The 20,025-nt window shown below is 49.3% G+C and overlaps 1 protein-coding gene across 1 annotated transcript in view; it reads left to right on the top strand.

Moving 5' to 3' along the window:
- med17 (mediator complex subunit 17) overlaps nt 1-20,025 on the top strand; it is a 65,965-nt gene that overhangs the window by 30,677 nt on the left and 15,263 nt on the right. Inside the window, exons 8-10 of the mRNA XM_072476433.1 lie at nt 3,237-3,421; nt 4,150-4,287; nt 6,316-6,433. Of these exons, the coding sequence (XP_072332534.1) occupies nt 3,237-3,421; nt 4,150-4,287; nt 6,316-6,433 (441 nt within the window). The remainder of the gene's footprint in view (nt 1-3,236; nt 3,422-4,149; nt 4,288-6,315; nt 6,434-20,025) is intronic.

Raw genomic sequence — 20,025 nt, 5'->3', positions numbered from 1 at the left:
TAAAGATTATTATTATTAAGCAACTCTGGCCAGCTTCTCCCTCATGTCTTTGTAGTTGTCTTTATTCAATTGTAATACCATTGCATCTGATTCTAGCTTCTCACTCTCAAACCATCATATTGTGGTCACTGCCCCTTAAGGGTTTCTTCACCTAGTTCGCCAATCAGGTCTGCCTCATTACACGTCACCAAATCCAGAATTGCTTGTTTCCTCATAGTGGGCTGTACCACCAGCTGTTCCAAAAAAACCATCTTATAGACATTCCACAAATTCCTTTTCTTGGGATCCGCTACCAACCTGATTTTCCTAGTCCATATGCGTATTGCAGCCCCTCTCAGGATTATGGTGTGGAGTGCTGCAAAGGGTCAATGCCTCGACTTCTTGTGCGAGGCTGGGGTTGATTGAGCCGATTGTTTGAGGGGGTGGAGAGTGCTTCGGCGGGGCTGGGGACTTCTCGGAGTTCTGTCCTTGGAAACGTTGGGAGGCCGGCCAGAGGTACATTGTAGTAGTGCAGTCGAGAGGTTACAGAAGCATGGATGAGAGTTTCAGCAGCAGATGGAGGCAGGAACTGTGTCGGGCAGTGTTACAGAAGGGGAAATAGATGGTTTGAGCAACGACTTAAGTACTTGGTTGGAAAAATTTCTTGGGATCAAGTATGACACCAATGTTGCAATTGGTCTGATTCAATCAGAGTTGTGAGGGAACAGAATAGAGTCTGGTAGGGAACAGAGTTTGTGGTGGGGATTGACAATGACGGCTTTGGTCTTCTCAATTTCTCATCCAGTGCTGGTCATTGGAAAAGCAGTCTGGAAATTTACAGATGGTGGAGGGATTAGAGAGGTGAGGATGATGAGGTGGAGTATGGTGTTGAACATGTGTAAACTGCTGATGTGTTTTTGGATGATGCTATCAAGGGGATGTATGTAAATAACAAATGGAAAGTGTTAGGAACGAGGATAGATCCTTGGGGGGCACCAGAGCTAATGTGATGAGAAGCCATTGCAGTTGAATCTTTGACTATCACTGAAAGAAGGATGGAATCAGGTGAGTGCAGAGCCAACCATCTCGCCAACAGTGCAATGGCTTTAAGGGAAATTGTGCGGTTAGCCGCATCATAGGTTAGAGATAAAAATAAGGAGGGACTGTTTCCCTTTGTCACAGTCATATAGGAATGAGTAAGGGTTTTGGAGCAAGTGCCAAACATTTAGAAAACTTAAAAGTTGAGATTAATTTGGATCTACTTTACCAAGATTCTCTCGAGCAGCAAACGGCACCTTTAAACCATTTTTCTGGTTTAATTTCATGGTGGAAAGGAACTAGCATGGGACAAGCTGTGGGAGGGCAGACTTTGCCAACAGGACTGCACATGAGCAAGCAAGGGAGGGAAATATGGCCAGTGCTGGTCTGCTGTAAATTGGATGTTTTTTTGTTGTTGCTGTGAACAGAACTTAGAGTCCCATCGGCTATTTTAAATGTTAAAATTATTCATCTATTTTTGAAGCTATTTTTAAAATCTTTTTGTCCTGAAATATTGCAGCAGACATAGTTTTTAAAAAAAATTTAGACTACCCAATTAATTTTTTCCAATTTAAGGGGCAATTTAGCGTGGCCAATCCACCTAGCCTGCACATCTTTGGGTTGTGGGGGCGAAACCCACACAAACACGGAGAATGTGCAAACTCCACACGGACAGTGACCCAGAGCCGGAATCGAACCTGGGACCTCGGCGCCGTGAGGCAACAGGGCTAACCCACTGCGCCACCGTGCTGCCAACAGCAGACATAGTTGGGAAGAAATTTGAAAACAAATGGTGAACAAAATTGTGTTTTCAGAAATCCATTCTCCACATCTAGTGGTGAGAGCCTATATTTGCATTTTACATTAATAGAGCAAATAAATTTTGTTAACCAAATTAAAGTTTACAGAAGATTTTTAACATTGTGGAGGTCCCTTAGTATAGCTTGCAAAGCTAGTTGGGTGCATTAATAAAGGAAAGGATTTTGGATTTTGATAGGGAAAGAAGGGCTTCAAGGTGGATAAATATTATAAAGTTTTCTAGAGAGGGGGAAAATAAATAATGGAGATGGGAGAGAATCTACAAGTCGCTTAAAGGGTCATGGAATCATTAATGCACATAGTAAAGGGAAATTAAATTAATAATGGAGATGGAATAGGCCATGAAATAATGGAGCTGGACGAATATTGTATGAAATTATTGCAGATACGTTTGTTCATTTTCATTATACAAAGGATTAGCCTGTGTAGGAAGGCAATTATTGGATCTGTTCTATTTCATTGCGTATAAAGAAGACCATTGAAAAATGTTGAGTGGTGAAGAAGCTGTTGAATAAAATTGAGGAAATGGTGTCTTGCAGAGCAGGAGGACTATTTTCTTCCTGTTTTAAACTGGACCTTTCACTTAATACAAATTTCTGTAAATCCTTTTCTTAAAATGTGCAGATTGTTGAATTGACAGGGAGGATCAGTGACCAAAACAGGCTGGTAGGTAACATACTTGCACGGGAAGTAAACTGGTGCCAGTCTACTATTGATTAGGGATATCACTGAGGTATGAGGGCTGGAAAGGGAGGCATGCAATGCTTAAAAAAAGGGATGAGAGCCTGGGAAATATTGGGAAGGGGGAGAAAATAATGTGCAAATTAAACTCTGTAAATTTTAAATGAGCCAGTTGAGGGAGGAAACCTAAAAATTGGCTGAAAAGCAAAGTGAAGTCCGACATGGCAGACAAAGCTGAAATTTGCTGAATAACATCTGTGGTAAATGTGTGGGAATGACACTGGCACAGGAAATTTGAACTGTGATTTGGAAATTTAAGAATTTGTTAGTTTTTCATTACACTGTTGTGAAAAAAAAATATCTGCAGGTGAAAGCCGTAAAGCTTGATATATGTAGACAGATGTGTGCATCTCTTGATGCTACCGTGGTTGTGCTATTGATTTGTGTTGATAATTGGTTGGTAATATTTGAGGGCCAGGTGTCTCAAGATTGGAATGGAACTGGCTGTTCATTGCCTCTACTCCTATTGATCTGAATTCTTTGCCCTTTTTAGCCCCGACCACTTCTCTTGCTCTCTCTTCCCAGCCTCTTCAACCCTTGAATGATCCAAAAGATTCTAATTGGTCTTGACGATACATATGCAATGTCCCAGGATGTTAACTAGTATTTGTTTAAAAAATGTTATCTGTACCTGGGAAAATTTGTTCTTTATCTTTCAGTTTCATAAACAGACCTTGAGTTCTTCAATGATGCCTCACCCAGCAACTGCACCTTTTGGACTGAAAAGAATGAGGTTAGCAGGACCTCAGGCATATGATAAAGCAGAGATTAGTGCTTTGCAGCAAAATGAAGGGTTACTGGAGAAGATAATGAAACAAGCTAAGCATATCTTTTTGAGACGCAGGTAAGTAATGCTGGAATTAATTGTGCAAGCAACTTTGTTATAAAAGGTTCACAGATGGGTATGCTAATGACGACAACGGTGATGGTGTACTACTGACTCCAGTCAGTCATGTGTTACTCCCGCAAGAGAGGGGGGCTGGAATCAAGCCTAGGAATTACATGCCCACTCTGTAACCTGTTTAGATTTATTACTGATAAACAGATGTTAAGCAAATATCAGAATATGTCTACAGTCAGTCTAAGAACCAAGGTCCATGCATAGAAATCAAGACAGAAGAACATACTGTAATAGTATCAGCATCCTTGGAAAATGCCAGGAGCAGTAAATTTTGCTATTGCGTATTTCAGTATAATTCACTTTAATATATTCTTCATGTTAGTGACAGAGGTAAGGTCAAACGTGATTCCCTAATAGAGATTACAGTTCGATCTTGAAAATATTGAAATAATTTTCCAGGTATACAAGAAATGGCAGTGGTACACTAGAGATCAATTCTTGGTGTAGAATGTGTTTGTGTTGAATTCTTTAATGTTATTAATTTATTGTTCAGTACAGAATTTTTATTCATATAGTACCTTAATTTACAAAAACATCCTGAGCACTTCACCGAGGTGTAAATCATAAAGTAGACAAATTGTACGTCCTTATTTTATTACAATCTTTGGCTGTATGGGACAATATAAGAATCTTATCAAAGTTGAAGCTAACATTTATGCTTTTAATTTTAGAACTGCTTGGACAATTGATAGCTTGGCCAGTTGTATTGAGGATCCACAGATACAAGCTCACTGGTCAAACATTAATGATGTGTATGAATCTAGTGTCAAAGTATTAATAACCTCTCAAGGCTATGAGCAGATTTGCAAGTGAGTACTGATGGAATTGATGCAATATTAAAGTTACTCTATTTTTCAACCCAGTGTTGACTTTTCTCTTTACACTTTCTATAAGGGTCAATATATGTGTCACTGCCAAGTATTTGATATAAACCCTTGAGATCAAACACTTCTCACTATAATATCCTAAATTCTCTGATCACATTTTCGTGGAAACCAGCACATGGATTATCTCCTGTTAATTGTCCCATTGTGTGGTTTTAATATGTAACTTTTGGCAAGAAATATTTTGCATATGGATATAAGAATTCGAAGCAGGAGTTGGCCCTTCAGCCCTCGAGCTGCTCCGCCATTCAGTAAGATCATGGCTGATTGTAACCTCAACCCCACATTCCTGATTACCCCCGATAACCTTTCAGCACCGTGCTTATCTTGTATCTCTACCTCTGCCTTAAAAATATTCAAAGAGTCTGCTTTCATTGCCTTTTGAGGAAGGGGTTCCAGAGACTCTCAACCCACTGAGAGAGAAAAATTCTCATCATCCCAGGCTTAAATGAGTGATCCCTTACTTTTAAACAGTGGCACCCTAGTTCTCGATTCTCCATATCCACCCTGTCAAGGATTTTCAGGATCTTGTCTTGAGATTTTCAATCAGGTCGCCTCTTACTCTTCTAATCTCCAGTGGAGCCAAGCCTAGCCTGTCCAACCTTTCCGCATAAGATGACCGACCCATTCTTAAGGGCAGCACGGTAGCATTGTGGATAGCACAATTGCTTCACAGCTCCAGGGTCCCAGGTTTGATTCCCGGCTTGGGTCACTGTCTGTGTGGAGTCTGCACGTTCTCCCCGTGTGTGCGTGGGTTTCCTCCGGGTGCTCCGGTTTCCTCCCAGTCCAAAGATGTGCGGGTTAGGTGGATTGGCCATGCTAAATTGCCCATAGTGTCCAAAATTGCCTTTAGTGTTGGGTGGGGTTACTGGGTTATGGGGATAGGGTGGAGGTGTGGACCTTGGGTGGGGTGCTCTTTCCAAGAGCCGGTGCAGACTCGATGGGCTGAATGGCCTCCTTCTGCACTGTAAATTCTATGATTAATAGCCTCATAAACCTTCTCTGAACTGCTTCTAGCATTGCTCCTTAAATAAGACCAACACTGTACACAGTACTCCAGATGTGATCTCACCAATGCTTTGTATAACTGAAGCATTACCTCGCTACTTTTGTAATCAGTTCTCGTCACAATAAATGATAACATTTTATAAGCTTTCCTCATTGCTTCCTGTACTTGCATACTAGCTTATTGTGATTCATGCATTAGGACATCCAGATTCTTCTGAATCTCTCACAATTTAGATAATAAGCTTCTTTCTTATTTATCTATTTCTAAAAAATAAATTTAAAGTGCCAATTTGTTTTCCCCAATTAAGGGGCAATTTAGCGTGGCCAATCCACCTACCCTGCACATTTTTGGGTTGGTGGGGTAAGACCCACGCACGCACTGGGAGAATATGCACACTTAACGTGGCAGTGACCCGGGGCCGGAATCGAACCCGGGTTCTCTGCGCATGAGGCAGCGTTGCTAACCACTTCACCACCGTGCTGCCCATTTACCTATTTATTTAGTTCGGGATTAATTTTTAAAAAAAATTTAGAGTACCAAATTATTTTTTTCCAATTAAGGGGAAATTTAGCATGGCCAATCCACCTAAACTGCACATCTTTGGGTTATGGGGGCGAGACCCACACAGACACTGGGAGAATGTGCAAACTCCACACACACGTGACCCGGGGCTGGGATTGAACCCAGGTCCTCAGCGCCGTTGGCTGAAGAGCTAATCACTATGCCACCGTCACGCCCTTGGTTGGGATTAAGATTTTCACTAACCTGACTAGGTTGCAGTCATCCTGTTTTTTCCAAATACTGTGCAAATAAAATATTTGATTAATTTTATTCCTTGCATTTTCAGCATCTGAAATTCACATCATATACCTCAAAAGATACGATGCTCAAAAAAAAAAATGAACTGCTGTATTGATGTGAGTTTTTCACTCCCTCTGTTTAAGATCAATTCAGCTACAGTTGAACATTGGTGTTGAACAGATTAAGGTGGTGCACCGAGATGGAAGAGTAATTACACTGTCCCACCAGGAGCAGGAACTGCAAGACTTCCTTCTATCCCAGGTAATTAGATGAGGGAAACAACATAATGAGGAGCAGTTAGACACTTCAGAATCCATGAATAAACAGGTCATGGTGAATGGAGTAAAATAACTTATTATTTACCAATTTAACATGTGGAAAGGCGTCTGTTCTGTTGAGAACTGAGGGATCCTTTTTAACGAGGAAATTGCAATGATCCAAGTCTGCTTTTAATTCATCATAGTAGTATAGTACTTGAAGGTCATGGAATGTGCATTCATAACAAGGCCAAACACGGTGGTTAACAGCCTGAATTCTTCCGGTATGCCTGATGGCAGGGCTAAGAGTTGGAGAGTTTGCTGGCCAGCCATACTGTAGAAGACGATGGCAAATCACTGCAGTACTTCTGATGCCCTCTTTGGGACAGTTCCTGCAAGAGGATGAGTATAGCAAATTCATATTATTTAGGTTTACTGGCTATTGCTGTCTTAAATCAAAATTGTACATTGATCTATTTTATATATATTTTTTGTATATTTTAAATGTTATTTTTATTTGCTCAGGGAATTATCGGCATAGCTGGCAGGATTAGCATTTATTGCCCATTTCTTTTATTTTTAAAAATAAATTTAGTGTATCCAATTCATTTTTTCTAATTAAGGGCCAATTTAGCGTGGCCAATTCATCTATCTTGCACATCTTTTTGGGTTGTGGGGGTGAGACCCACGCAGACACAGGAGAATGTGCAAACTCCACACGGACAGTGACCCGGAGCCGGGATTGAACCCGGGTCCTTGGCGCCGTGAGGCAGCAGTGCTAACCACTGTGCCACCATGCTGCCCTATTGCCCATTCCTAACTGCCAATGCCCTCCCATTTCAGAGGGCATTGCGAGTCAACATGTGTCACATGTAGGCCAAAACGGGTAAGGATGGAAGATTTCCTTCCCTAAAGGACATTAGTGAACCAGATGGGGTCAACAATGGTTCCATGGTCATCATTTTAATTCCACTAAATTCATATAATAATAATAATCGTTTATTGTCACAAGTAGGCTTCAATGAAGTTACTGTGAAAAGCCCCTAGTCGCCACATTCCGCCGCCTGTTCGGAGAGTCTGGTACTGGAATTGAACCCGCGCTGCTGGCATTGTTCTGCATTACAAGCCAGCTGTTTAGCCCACTGTGCTAAACCAGCCCCAGATTTCACCATCTGCTGTGTTGGGATTTGAACCTGTGTCCCTGGATCGTGTCCTGAGTCTCTGAATTATGAGTCCAGTGACTGCCACTGGTGCAACAAAGAACTCGACCTACAAAACAGATGGTGCATCGAAATAGCATAGGAGACTCAGCAACTCGCCGACAACCGCAATGTGCATGGCTTCTTCAGCGCAATTAAAACCATCTACAGTCTGCGTCCCACACAGCTGACAGCCGTAAACGGAGAGGCGCTCATCAAAGAGGCAGTCAACACCTGCTGGAGAGAGCACTTTGAGGACCTCCTCAACCAAGACAGACCATTCAGCACAAGTGCCATCGACACCATCCCACAACACTCTACCTGCAACCATCTCAGTGCAATCCCAGCTCGCCGTGAAGTATTAAAATGCGGTGGAGAGCATCACCCTTGTCTGAAAGGAAGAGAGCATTCCGGACGATATCAGGTCCGCCTTTTGTGACCGTCTTCAAGAAAGGAAACCGGTCCGACTGCGGAAATTATAGAGGGATTTCTCTAGTCTCCGCTACGGGAAAGGTCATCATGAGAATCCTCCTCAACCGCCTCTCCCAATGGCTGAATAGCTCCACTCTGAATCTCAGTGCAGCTTCCATCCATTAAGGGCCACGATGGACATGATCTTCACGTGTCAAATCCAGGAAAAGTGCAGGGAGCAGAATCGACCTCTGTACATGACCACCGTTGATCTCGCAAAGGCCTTAGACTTTATCAACCGTGAGCGATTGTGAAAAGGTTCCTCAAATTTGTCTGCCTGCAGACATTCACCACCATTCTCCACCTGCTTCACCCATGGCATGGAAGCTGTGATCCTCACCAACGGAACCACCACAGACCCAATGCGTGTGCGAACTGGGGTCAAACAGGGTTGTGCATTGCATCAACGGTCTTCTCCATTTTCCTTGCAGCAACACTCCACCCCATCACCCTGAAGCTCCCTGTTGGAGTGGAGCTGACCTACTAGACAAGCGGGAAGCTGTTCAACCTCCGGCATTTCCCGGCCAGAACCAAGACCATCCTAACCTCTGGCATTGAGCTGCAGTGTGTGAACGCACTCAGGCCTTGCTACAAACTATCGGCGACGCATTCACCAAGGCATATGAGAGAGTGGTCTCCGATAAACATCGGGAAAACAAAGGATCGCTATCTGCCTGCTCCTGCCACACAACACTAGTGTCCTCCACCCCCCCCCCCCCCCCCGGACTATCAAGATCCGCGATGAGCATCTGGACAATGTGGATCATTTCCCACACCTCAGGAGCCTCCTCTCAGTGCAAGCAGACATCGACAATGGAATCCAGCATCGACTCCAATGTGCCAGTGCAGTCTTCGGACGCCTGAGGATATGAGTGTTCGAAGACCGAGACCTCCAATCCAGCACCAAACTCATGGTCCACAGAGTGGTTGTGGTCCCGAAATCCTATATGTATCCGAAACATGGCCAATGAACAGCATATACCTCTGATCCCTGGAGAGGTATCACCAATGTTGTCTCTGCAAAATCCTGCAAATCCACTGGCCGGTAATGCATACCAACGTGAGAGTCCTCTCCCAAGCCAATATCCCCCTTATTGAGGCACTTGTCACGCTCGACCAGCTACGATTGGCGGGCCGCATTGTCTGTATGCCCGACCCAAGACTCTTGAAACACGTGCTCTACTCCGTGCTCTGCAATGGCAAGCAATCACTAGGAAGGCAGAGGAAATGCTATAAGGCTGGTTTGAAAGCCTCCCTAAATAAATGCAACATTCCCATCGACATGTGGGAATCGCTTGCCTTAGAATATACAAACTGGAGAAGTAGCATCCACGAAGGCACCAATCACCCCGAGCGTAGCAGGGTGGAGCACGCAGAGGCCAAGCATAAACAGCAGAAAGAGAGCGCAGAATTGAGAGCATCCCACTCATCCACCTCATCAAACACCGCCTGCCAAACCTGTGGCAGATTGTGCGGATCCCGGATTGGATCATTCAGCCACCGCAGAACCCACCTCGCTGGAGTGGAAGCAAGTCATCCTCGACTGAGGTACTGCCCAAGAAGAAGAACACCACGGCCCACTCTAAACGGCAAAGGTGCATCGCTGATTTATGTACGTTATGTACCTGGGAAAGGTGTCCTGCAGTCAGCATCACAGTGAAGCAGTCTGGGAAAAGCTGTTCAGGCAGCGGTTTGAGAAAAATGTCACAGGAAAGCAGTAAGCTGATTGATTGGTGAGTACCTGATTAGGAACTGTGTCTAAATAGCTGAAAATTAAATAACTGAAAAATATAACAGTCAGGGAACGAAGCTGGGAGGATAAAGGAGAAGTGAATCTGAAAGCAGAACCAGGAAATCAAAAGAGCTGATTGGGTGAGTACATTTATATATTCTATAATAACAAGGAGCAGAGAATAAGGGTCCTACTTAATATTAGTTAATATTATTTAATACTAGTTAATATTATTTGATATTAAAAGGATAAATTTAGGACTTCCAGTGGTGGCCATGGAGTGAGTGGTCGCTTATTTGGTAGCTCCCACTCGTGGTGGACCTTTGTAATGAAATGAAATGAAAATTGCTTATCGTCACAAGTAGGCTTCAATGAAGTTACTGTGAAAAGCCCCTAGTCGCCACATTCCGGCACCTGTTCGGGGAGGCTGGTACGGGAATTGAACCGTGCTGCTGGCCTGCCTTGGTCTGCTTTCAAAGCCAGTGATTTAGCCCCTGGGACCTTTTCCCCCGATTTACGGGGGATTGGATCGACAAAACAGGACACTGGTGAAGTAGATGGGAAGGATTCCACACCAGTCTATGGATATGTGGACCAGAAGTGGTTTGAAAAGGAGAGAACGTTTGTCGAAGACTGGAGTGGAGTCTGCAGCACTGGAGAATATGGCGGAGGGCCAGGGACTGAAATTGCCGGCCTCCAACAGAGCAACTGGTGGCCTTTCTCCAGGAGAACTTTGCTCAGCAAAGAAAGGAATACCTGGATCCGATTAAGACGGGGATTGACCGTGTGGAGCAGATATTGGAATCCCAGGGCCAGGCGATCTAGAAGGTGGAAGAGGCGGTTGCTGAGCACGATAAGCAGCTAACCGCGATGGCGGAGGAGATGGGGCTGATAAAGGACCACCAGAAGAGGCTGCAAGAGAAAGTGGAGGATTTGGAGAACAGATCGTGCAGACAGAACCTGAGGATTGTTGGCCTCCTGGAGGGCAGCGAAGGATCGGACGCAGGGGCATATGTGGCGCGTATGTTCGAGAAGCTGCTGGGGGAAGGTGCGTTTGCTTGACCCTTGGAGGTGGACAGGGTGCACAGCGCTTATGAGGAAGCCGCTGAGGAATGAGCCGCCGAGGGTGATGGTGGCATGAATACACCGGTTCCTGAACAATGAACAGATCTTGAGGTTGACGAGGCAGGTGAGGAGCTGCGTATGGGAAGGCAACGAGCTGCGTATTTACCAGGACGTGGGTGCGGAACTGGCCAAAAGAAGGGCGAGTTTCAACAATGTGAAATCGGCCCTCTTTAAGAAGGGGGTGAAGTGCGGCATGCTGTACCCAGCGCGTTTGTGGGTCACTTATGAGGGCCAGGAACTTTATTTTGCATCGCCAGATGAGGCGATGAACTTTGTTCAGGACAGAGGACTGGCAGGTGATGGAGGACATTGAACTTGGGGGTGAGTAGTTTGTTCTTGATATGCTACAAAATTTATTTTCTCTTTGGGTTTTGTATGTATTGTTTTGCACTAAGGTTTGGGCCGTTGCTCAGTTTTTGTGGGTTAACTTTGTTCTTAATGGGGATGGTGGGTGGAATTTTCTTCTTTGTGTTTGGGGGATTGTGATGTTTTGCATATGTATGTTCGAGGGGGGGTGGGGGGTCAGTGGGGGATCAGTGGGGGATAGGATGCTTGGCGCCATGGGCGGGGGCTACTAGACTAGCTGGGCGAGCTAGCTTACGGAAGTGCAGTCTGGGGGCAAGCAGGTGATAGGTTTGTTGCGATTGTAAATGCGTTATTCGGGGGGTAGGGGGGTATTGTCCTGCTGACAGTGGAGGGACTGGTGCTTGGAGACAAATTGGGGATCGATGACAGTGGACGCCCGAGGGCGGACCTGAGGAGGCATGGGACGCGGGCTGGAGGCTGTCCTAAGAAGGGTTATCGTTGATCGGGTGGGGGAAAGAGGGGGAAGAGTGCCGCCCCCCGACCGAGGTTGGATCGGTCAAGTTCAAGGACAGGGAGGGTGCCAGCCGCGGTGAAGGAGCTAAAGGGCTTTATAGACCAGATGGGGGGCTAGATCCGCGGAGGTTCCGACGACCAAGAGCGAAGGAGTTTTCTTTTTTTCCCATATGCACAAAGTGTACTTCCGGATTGATTTTTCATTTTGGACAGGGCTTTGCTGGCGGGGTGGTAGATGCCGAGCATTCGGTGATTCTTGTGTCGGACCATGCCCCACACTGGGTGGATTTATGGGTGAGCAAGGAGGGGGGGGGGGGGGGGGGGGGGGGGGGGGGGTCAGCGCCCGCAATGGAGATTGGATGTTAGGACTGTTAGCGGATGAGGAGATGTGTGTGCGGGTGAGGGAGGCCATCCAGAATTACGTGCAGATAAATGACACTGGGGAGGTTACGGTAGCAACGGTATGGGAGGCACTGAAGGCATTAGCTAGGGGGGAGGGGGAGCTGATTTCGGTACGGGCTCATAGGGAGACGGTGGAGGGGGCAGAGATGGATAGGCTGGTTAGGGAGATCCTCCAGGTGGTTAGAATGTAATCGGAAGCCCCAGAGGCGGGTCTGTTGAAGGAAGGTAGAAGTTGCAGGTGGAGTTTGGTCTGATATCCACAGGCAAGGCTGTAGGGCAGTTGAGGAAGGCAAGATGGGCGGAGTATAAATATGGGGAGAAGGCCAGTAGGAGCACACCAGCTCAGAAAACAGGAGGCGGCCAGGGAGATAGGAAGAGTGAAGGATAGTGGGAGGAACATGATCTTTGACCCAGCGGGGGTGAATGGGGTGTTCAAGGAATTTTACAGTCGGCTGTATGAGTCAAAGCCCCCAGCTGGGGTGGAGGAGATGAGGTAATTCTTGGAGGGTTTGGAGTTTCGGAAGGTGGAGGAAGGGCTGGTGGAGAGGCTGGGTGCCCCGATCGGGCTTGTTGATGTAGTGGTGGGATTGGAGGCCATGCAGTCAGGCAAGGCCCCGGGGCTGGACGGATACCCAGTGGAATTCTATAATGTTGTTTTCCTTGGCTATAGAGCCATTGGCGATGGTGCTGAGAGCGTCAAAGGGATGGAAGGGACTAGTCTGGGGGGGGGGGGGGGGGGGGGGTTGAACACACGGCCCCGTATGCAGACGACCTACTCCTGTATATTTCTGACCCACTGGGGGGATGGGCGAGATTATGCAGATCTTAGGGGAATTTGGCCAGTTCTCGGGGTATAAATTGAATATAGTTAAAAGAGAGGTTTTTGTGATCCAGGCGAGGGGGCAGGGGAGGAGGCTGGGGGTGTTGCCATTTAAAGTGGTGGGAGGGAGTTTTCGTACTTGGGTGGCACGGGAATTCAGGTGGCACGGGGATGGGGGCAGTTGCATATAAATCTGACCCGGTTAGTTGAGCAAATGAAGGAGGACTTTCGGAAGTGGGACATGCTCCTGCCGTCACGGGCGGGGAGGGTACCGACTGTAAAGATTTTTAAAAATATATATATTTAGAGTACCCAATTATTTATTTATTTATTTTCTAATTAAGGGGCAATTTAGCATGGTCAATCCACCTAACCGGCACATCTTTTGGGTTGTGGGGGTGAAACCCACGCAGACACGGGGAGAATGTGCAAACTCCACACAGACAGTGACCCAGGGCCGGGATTTGAACCCGGGTCCTCAGCGCCATAGTCCCACGCTAACCACTGCGCCACTGTGCTGCCCTACAGATGACTGTTCTCCCGAGATTTTTGTTTGTTTTCCAGTGTCTCCCTATTTTTATACCAAAGGCCTTTTTTAAGCGGGTCAATGCGCTGATCTGGGTTTGTGTGGGCGGGTAAAATCCCGTGAGTAAGGAAAGTGCTGCTGGAGCAGAGTCGAGGTGGTGGAGGGGGGGAAAGCGAAGGGTTGGTCCTGCCGAACTTTAGTATTTACTACTGGGTGGAAAATATAGCCATGATCAGGTAGTGGGGAAGGGGTCGGTATGGGAGCTGATGAAGGCAGCATCATGTAGGAGCACAGGCAAAGAACAACAAACAAAGAACAAAGAAATGTACAGCACAGGAACAGGCCCTTCGGCCCTCCAAGCCCGCGCCGACCATACTGCCCGACTAAACTACAATCTTCTACACTTCCTGGGTCCGTATCCTTCTATTCCCATCCTATTCATATATTTGTCAAGATGCCCCTTAAATGTCCCTATCGTCCCTGCTTCCACTACCTCCTCCGGTAGCGAGTTCCAGGCACCCACTACCCTCTGCGTAAAAAGGGGGCACAAGTAACAGCACCTCTGCCATTCTCGCCGACGCGGTACTCCACACGCCCGGTGGTGGTGGTGGTGGGTCTGAGAGTTTGGGGACAGTGGCAGAAGCATATGGGAGGGAGCGCTGGTGTGGGCTCCAATTTGTGACAATCACCGGTTTGTCCCCGGGAGGATGGATGGGGGGTTTCTGAGGTTGCAGAGAGCAGGTATTGAGAGGCTGGGGGATCTGTTTATCGATGGGAGCTTTCCTTGTTTGGAGGATTTGGGGAGGAGTTTGAATTGCCGGGTGGGAATGGGTTTCGCAGACTTCCGGTTGTGGCTATGCGGAGCTAAGCCGCACGATTCGGCAGCTCCCGCTAATACGGACTTTCGGGCTCATTGGAGGAGCCCCAACGGAATTTTTTTGGACGACAACCCGTGGGGAAGTGAAGAGAGAGGTCCCCCTCCAACTTTTATGGACCGGACCAGAAGTGCAGCGGCATTGGAGCAGCGGGAGAAGCGAGGAAAAAAATCAAAATGGCGGCGGCCGGGGACAAAGCTGAGTGCGGGCCGGAGTTGCAGGAATTCATCAAGCACTGCTTTGAGGAGCTGCGCAAGGAGATGCTGGCGCCTATGCTGGCGGTAATTGAAGGACTAGGGATAACCCAGAAGGCCCATGAGGTGAAGATCCAGGAGGTACAGTAAAGAGTCAGTGAGAATGAGGACGAGCTCTTGGGCCTGGCGGTGAGAGTGGAGCGGCACGAGGTGCTACACAAGAGGTGGGCGGGAAGACCTGGAGAACAGGTCGAGGAGAAAGAATCTGCGGATCCTGGGTCTCGCAGAAGGAGTAGAGGGGGCCGATGCCGTGGCATACGCGGGCACGATGATCGGGGCGATGATGGGCGCGGAGGCCCCTTCGAGGGCGCTGGAGCTGGACGGGGCACACCGGGTGCTGGCGAGGAAGCCCAAGGCAAATGAGCCGCCAAGGGCGATGGTGGTGAGATTTCACCAGTTCACGGACAGAGAGAGGGTCCTGAAATGGGCCAAGAAGGAGCGGAGCAGCAAGTGGGACAACGCAGAGATCCGAATATACCCGGACTGGAGCACGGAGGTTGCAAAGCGGAGAGTGGGTTTCAACCGGGCCAAAGCGGTGCTGCACCGGAAAGGAGTGAAATTTGGAATGCTGCAGCCAGCGCGATTGTGGGTCACGTACAAGGACCAACATTACTACTTCGAAACGCCTGAAGAGGCGTGGACCTTCATACAAACTGAAAAGTTGGACTCTAACTGAGGGTTTGTGAGGGTGGGGGGGATGTTTGAGGGTTGACGTGTGATGGGTGTTGTATATAGGGGGTCAATCACGCGCAGGAAATGCTACATGGGCTGGGGGAAGAGAGACAAGGCCGCGACAGGAGCTGCGCCAGAGGGGGCGGGTCAGGCTTTGGAAAGCGCGGGGTTTTTTCCCGCGCGCGGGAAGAAAGGCGGGAAGGGGAACGAAGGAACGCATATTGATTGGGAGACTCCCACACGGGGGGGCGGTCAAAGGGACGGTGGGGGAAGCCGGGGTCAGCAGGTGTCAGCTGACTTACGGGAGTGATATGGGGGAAGCAAAAAAGCTAGACAGGGATCGAGGGGGGGGGAAGGGGGTTGGGGAAAGGGTTGCTGCTGCACTGGCCGAAAGGGAAGGGGACACCGAAGAGGTGGTCGGGACGGAGGTCCCCCGGCTGAGGGACTGGAGGGTGAGGGAGACGCGGACACGGGACTGGCCCAGAAAAGGAGGTGGCTAGTCGGCGGGGGGGTGAGAGCCCCATCAATCCGGCTGGTAACGTGCAACGTGAGGGGCCTGAATGGGCCGGTGAAGAGGGCTCGAGTGTTCGCGCACTTGAAGGGACTGAAGGCAGACGTGGCTATGCTCCAAGAGACACACCTGAAGATGGCGGACTAGGTCAGGTTAAGAAGGGGATGGGTAGGACAGGTATTTCACTCGGGACTGGACGCGAAGAATAGAGGGGTGGCAATATTGGTGGGAAAGCATGTGTCATTTGAGGCCAAGACTATTGTAGTGGATAATGGAGGGACAAGCGTGATGGTGAGCGGTAGGTTGCAAGGGACGTAGGTGGTGTTGGTAAATGTATATGCCCCGAACTGGGATGATGCTGGATTCATGAAGCGCATGTTGGGGCGCATTCCGGACTTGGAGGTAGGAGGCCTGATAATGGTAGGGGACTTCAATACAGTGCTGGACCCAGCACTGGACCGCTCCAGATCAAGGACTGGAAAGAGGCCGGCGGCGGCCAAGGTGCTTAGGGGGTTTATGGATCAGATGGGGGGAGTGGACCCATGGAGGTTTGCAAGACCGCAGGCCAGGGAATTTTCTTTCTTCTCCCACGTGCACAAAGCCTACTCCCGGATAGATTTTTTTGTTCTGGGCAGGGCGCTCATCCCGAGGGTGGAGGGGACGGAGTATTCGGCCATAGCCGTTTCGGACCACGCCCCGCACTGGGTGGAAATGGGGCTGGGAGAGGAGAGGGACCAACGCCCGCTGTGGCGGCTGGATGTGGGACTGCTGGCAGATGAGGTGGTGTGTGGGAAGGTGAGGGGGTGTATCGAAAGGTACTTGGAGGCCAACGACAACGGGGAGGTGCGAGTGGGGCTGGTATGGGAGGCGTTGAAGGCGGTGATCAGGGGAGAGCTAATCTCCATCAGGGCTCATAGGGAGAAGACAGAGGGCATGGAAAGGGAGAGGTTAGTGGGAAGATTTTGAGAGTGGACAGGAGATACGCAGAGGCCCCGGAGGAAAGATTACTTGGGGAAAGACGACGGCTCCAGACGGAGTTTGACCTGTTAACCACAGGGAAGGCGGAGGCACAGTGGAGGAAGGCGCAGGGGGCGACCTACGAGTATGGCGAGAAGGCTAGTTGGATGCTGGCACACCAGCTCCGTAAGAGGATGGCAGCGAGGGAAATAGGGGGAATCAAAGATGGAAGGGGAGTCACGGTTCGGAGTGCGACGAAAATAAACGAGGTATTCAAGGCCTTCTGTGAAGAGCTGTACAGATCCCAGCCCCCAGCGGGGGAAGAGGGGATGGGACGATTTCTAGACCAACTGAGATTCCCGAGGGTGGAGGAGCAAGAGGTGGCTGGTTTGGGGGCACCAATTGGGTTGGAGGAGCTGAGCAAGGGTTGGGGAGTATGCAGGCGGGGAAGGCCCCGGGGCCGGATGGGTTCCCGGTGGAGTTCTACAGAAAGTACGTAGACCTGTTGGTCCCGCTACGAGTGAGGACCTTTAACGAGGCAAGAGAGGAGGGGACCCTGCCCCCGACAATGTCAGAAGCGACAATTTCTTTGACCCTAAAGCGGGACAAGGATCCACTGCAATGTAGATCGTACAGGCCGATCTCGCTCCTCAATGTGGACGCTAAGTTGTTAGCAAAAGTGCTGGCCACGAGGATTGAGGACTGTGTCCCGGAGGTGATCCATGAGGACCAGACGGGATTCGTAAAGGGCAGGCAGTTAAACACTAATGTGCGGCGGCTCTTAAACGTGATAATGATGCCATCGGAGGAGGGAGAGGCGGAGATAGTGGCAGCTATGGACGCGGAAAAGGCCTTTGATCGAGTGGAGTGGGAGTACCTCTGGGAGGTGCTGCGTAGGTTTGGGTTCGGGGAGGGTTTATCAGCTGGGTTAAGCTCCTTTACAGAGCCCCGGTGGCGAGTGTAGTGACGAACCGGCGGAGGTCGGAGTACTTTCGGCTGTACCGAGGAACGAGGCAGGGGTGCCCCCTGTCCCCCCTGTTGTTTGCATTAGCGATCGAACCCTTGGCCATGTCATTGAGGGAGTCTAATAAATGGAGGGGGGTGGTCCGAGGGGGAGAAGAGCATCGGGTGTCACTATATGCGGATGACCTGTTGCTGTACGTGGCGGATCCAATGGAGGGGATGGTGGAGGTCATGCAGACTCTAAGGGAGTTTGGGGAGTTTTCGGGCTATAAGCTCAATGTAGGGAAGAGTGAGCTCTTTGTATTGCAGGCAGGGGACCAATAAAGAGGGATAGGGGACCGACCGCTGAGGAGGGCGGCGGGGAGTTTTCGGTATCTGGGGATCCAGATAGCCAGGAGTTGGGGGGCCCTACATAAACTGAATCTGACGAGGTTGGTGGACCAAATGGAGGAGGACTTCAAAAGATGGGACATGTTAAGGCTCTCGCTGACGGGTAGAGTGCAGTCGATCAAAATGGTGGTCCTTCCGAGGTTTCTGTTTGTGTTTCAGTGCCTTCCCAGCGTGATCACCAAGGGCTTTTTTAAGAGAGTAGGTAGGAGTATTATGGGGTTTGTGTGGGTGAATAAGACCCCGAGGGTAAGGAGAGGGTTCCTGGAACGCAGTAGGGACCGAGGAGGGTTGGCACTGCCAAACCTAGGGAGCTACTACTGGGCAGCATATGTGGCGATGATCCGCAAGTGGGTTATGGAGGGAGAGGAGGCGGCATGGAAGAGGATGGAGATGGTATCCTGTAAAGGAACGAGCCTGGGGGCGTTGGTGACGGCACCGCTGCCGTTCTCGCCGTCAAAGTATACCATGAGCCCGGTGGTGGCGGCAACGTTAAGGATCTGGGGCCAGTGGAGACGGCACCGGGGTGCAGTGGGAGCCTCGGTGTGGTCCCCGATCAGGGGTAACCACCGGTTTGTCCCGGGGAAGATGGACGGGGGGTTCCAGAGCTGGTATCGGGTGGGGATTTGAAGAATGGGGGACCTGTTCATTGACGGGACATTTGCGAGCCTAGGGGCACTGGAGGAGAAGTTTGAGTTACCCCCGGGAAATGCCTTTAGATATATGCAGGTGAGGGCTTTTGTGAGGCGAGAGGTCAGGGAATTCCCGTTGCTCCCGGCACAAGAAATTCAAGACAGGGTAATCTCGGGTGTATGGGTCGGGGAGGGCAAGGTGTCGGCAATACACCAGGAGATGAAAGAAGAGGGGGAAGCGCTATTAGAAGAGTTGAAGGGTAAATGGGAGGAGGAGCTGGGGGAGGAGATCGAGGAATGTCTGTGGGCTGATGCCCTAGGTAGGGTTAATTCCTCCTCCTCGTGTGCCAGGCTCGGCCTGATACAATTTAAGGTGGTTCACAGAGCTCACTTGACAGGGGCGAGGTTGAGCAGGTTCTTTGGGGTAGAGGACAGATGTGGAAGGTGCTCAGGGAGCCCGGTGAACCATGTCCATATGTTTTGGTCATGCCCGGCACTGGAGGGGTTCTGGAGAGGAGTGGCGGGAGCAATATCTCAGGTGGTGAAAGTTCGGGTCAAGCCAAGCTGGGGGCTAGCAATATTTGGAGTAGTGGACGAGCCGGGAGTGCAGGAGGCGAAAGAGGCCGGCATTCTGGCCTTTGCGTCCCTAGTAGCCCGGCGAAGGATCTTGCTAATGTGGAAGGAGGCGAAGCCCCCCAGCGTGGAGGCCTTGATAAACAACATGGCTGGGTTCATAAAGCTGGAGAGGATTAAGTTTGCCTTGAGAGGGTCTGCGCAGGGGTTCTACAGGCGGTGGCAACCGTTCCTAGACTATCTCGCGGAGCGTTAGAGGAAGGTCGGTCAGCAGCAGCCACCCGTGGGTGGGGGGGGGAATGGGGGATTGCTTGGGTGGGGGGGGGGGGGGGTGGATGAGCAAGAGATAACATGAAGGGCTGGGGAAACTGGCAGGTGCGGGAGAGAGCCAGTGTATAAAGCTATGTAAATATACCATTTTGCCATGTATATATCTTGCTCAGTGTGAGTTCTTGTTATTTTGTTACGGGGAGGGGGCGGGTTATTGTTTGTAAGGGAGAAAACTTGTGTTGTTAAAAAAACTTTAATAAATATATATTTTTTAAAAAAGGGAATGGGTTTCGCTATCTGCAGGTGAGGGACTTTGTACGAAGGCAGGTTTCGACCTTTCCGCTTCTACCATCACAGGGAATACAGGATAGGGTAGTTTGAAAAACGGGGGTGGGGAGGGGATGTCTC

This window comes from Scyliorhinus torazame, chromosome 15 (assembly GCF_047496885.1).
Source record: "Scyliorhinus torazame isolate Kashiwa2021f chromosome 15, sScyTor2.1, whole genome shotgun sequence".
Lineage (NCBI taxonomy): Eukaryota > Metazoa > Chordata > Chondrichthyes > Carcharhiniformes > Scyliorhinidae > Scyliorhinus > Scyliorhinus torazame.
Note: the sequence above shows the minus strand (reverse complement) of the source record. Positions and strands in the feature narration are given on the sequence as shown.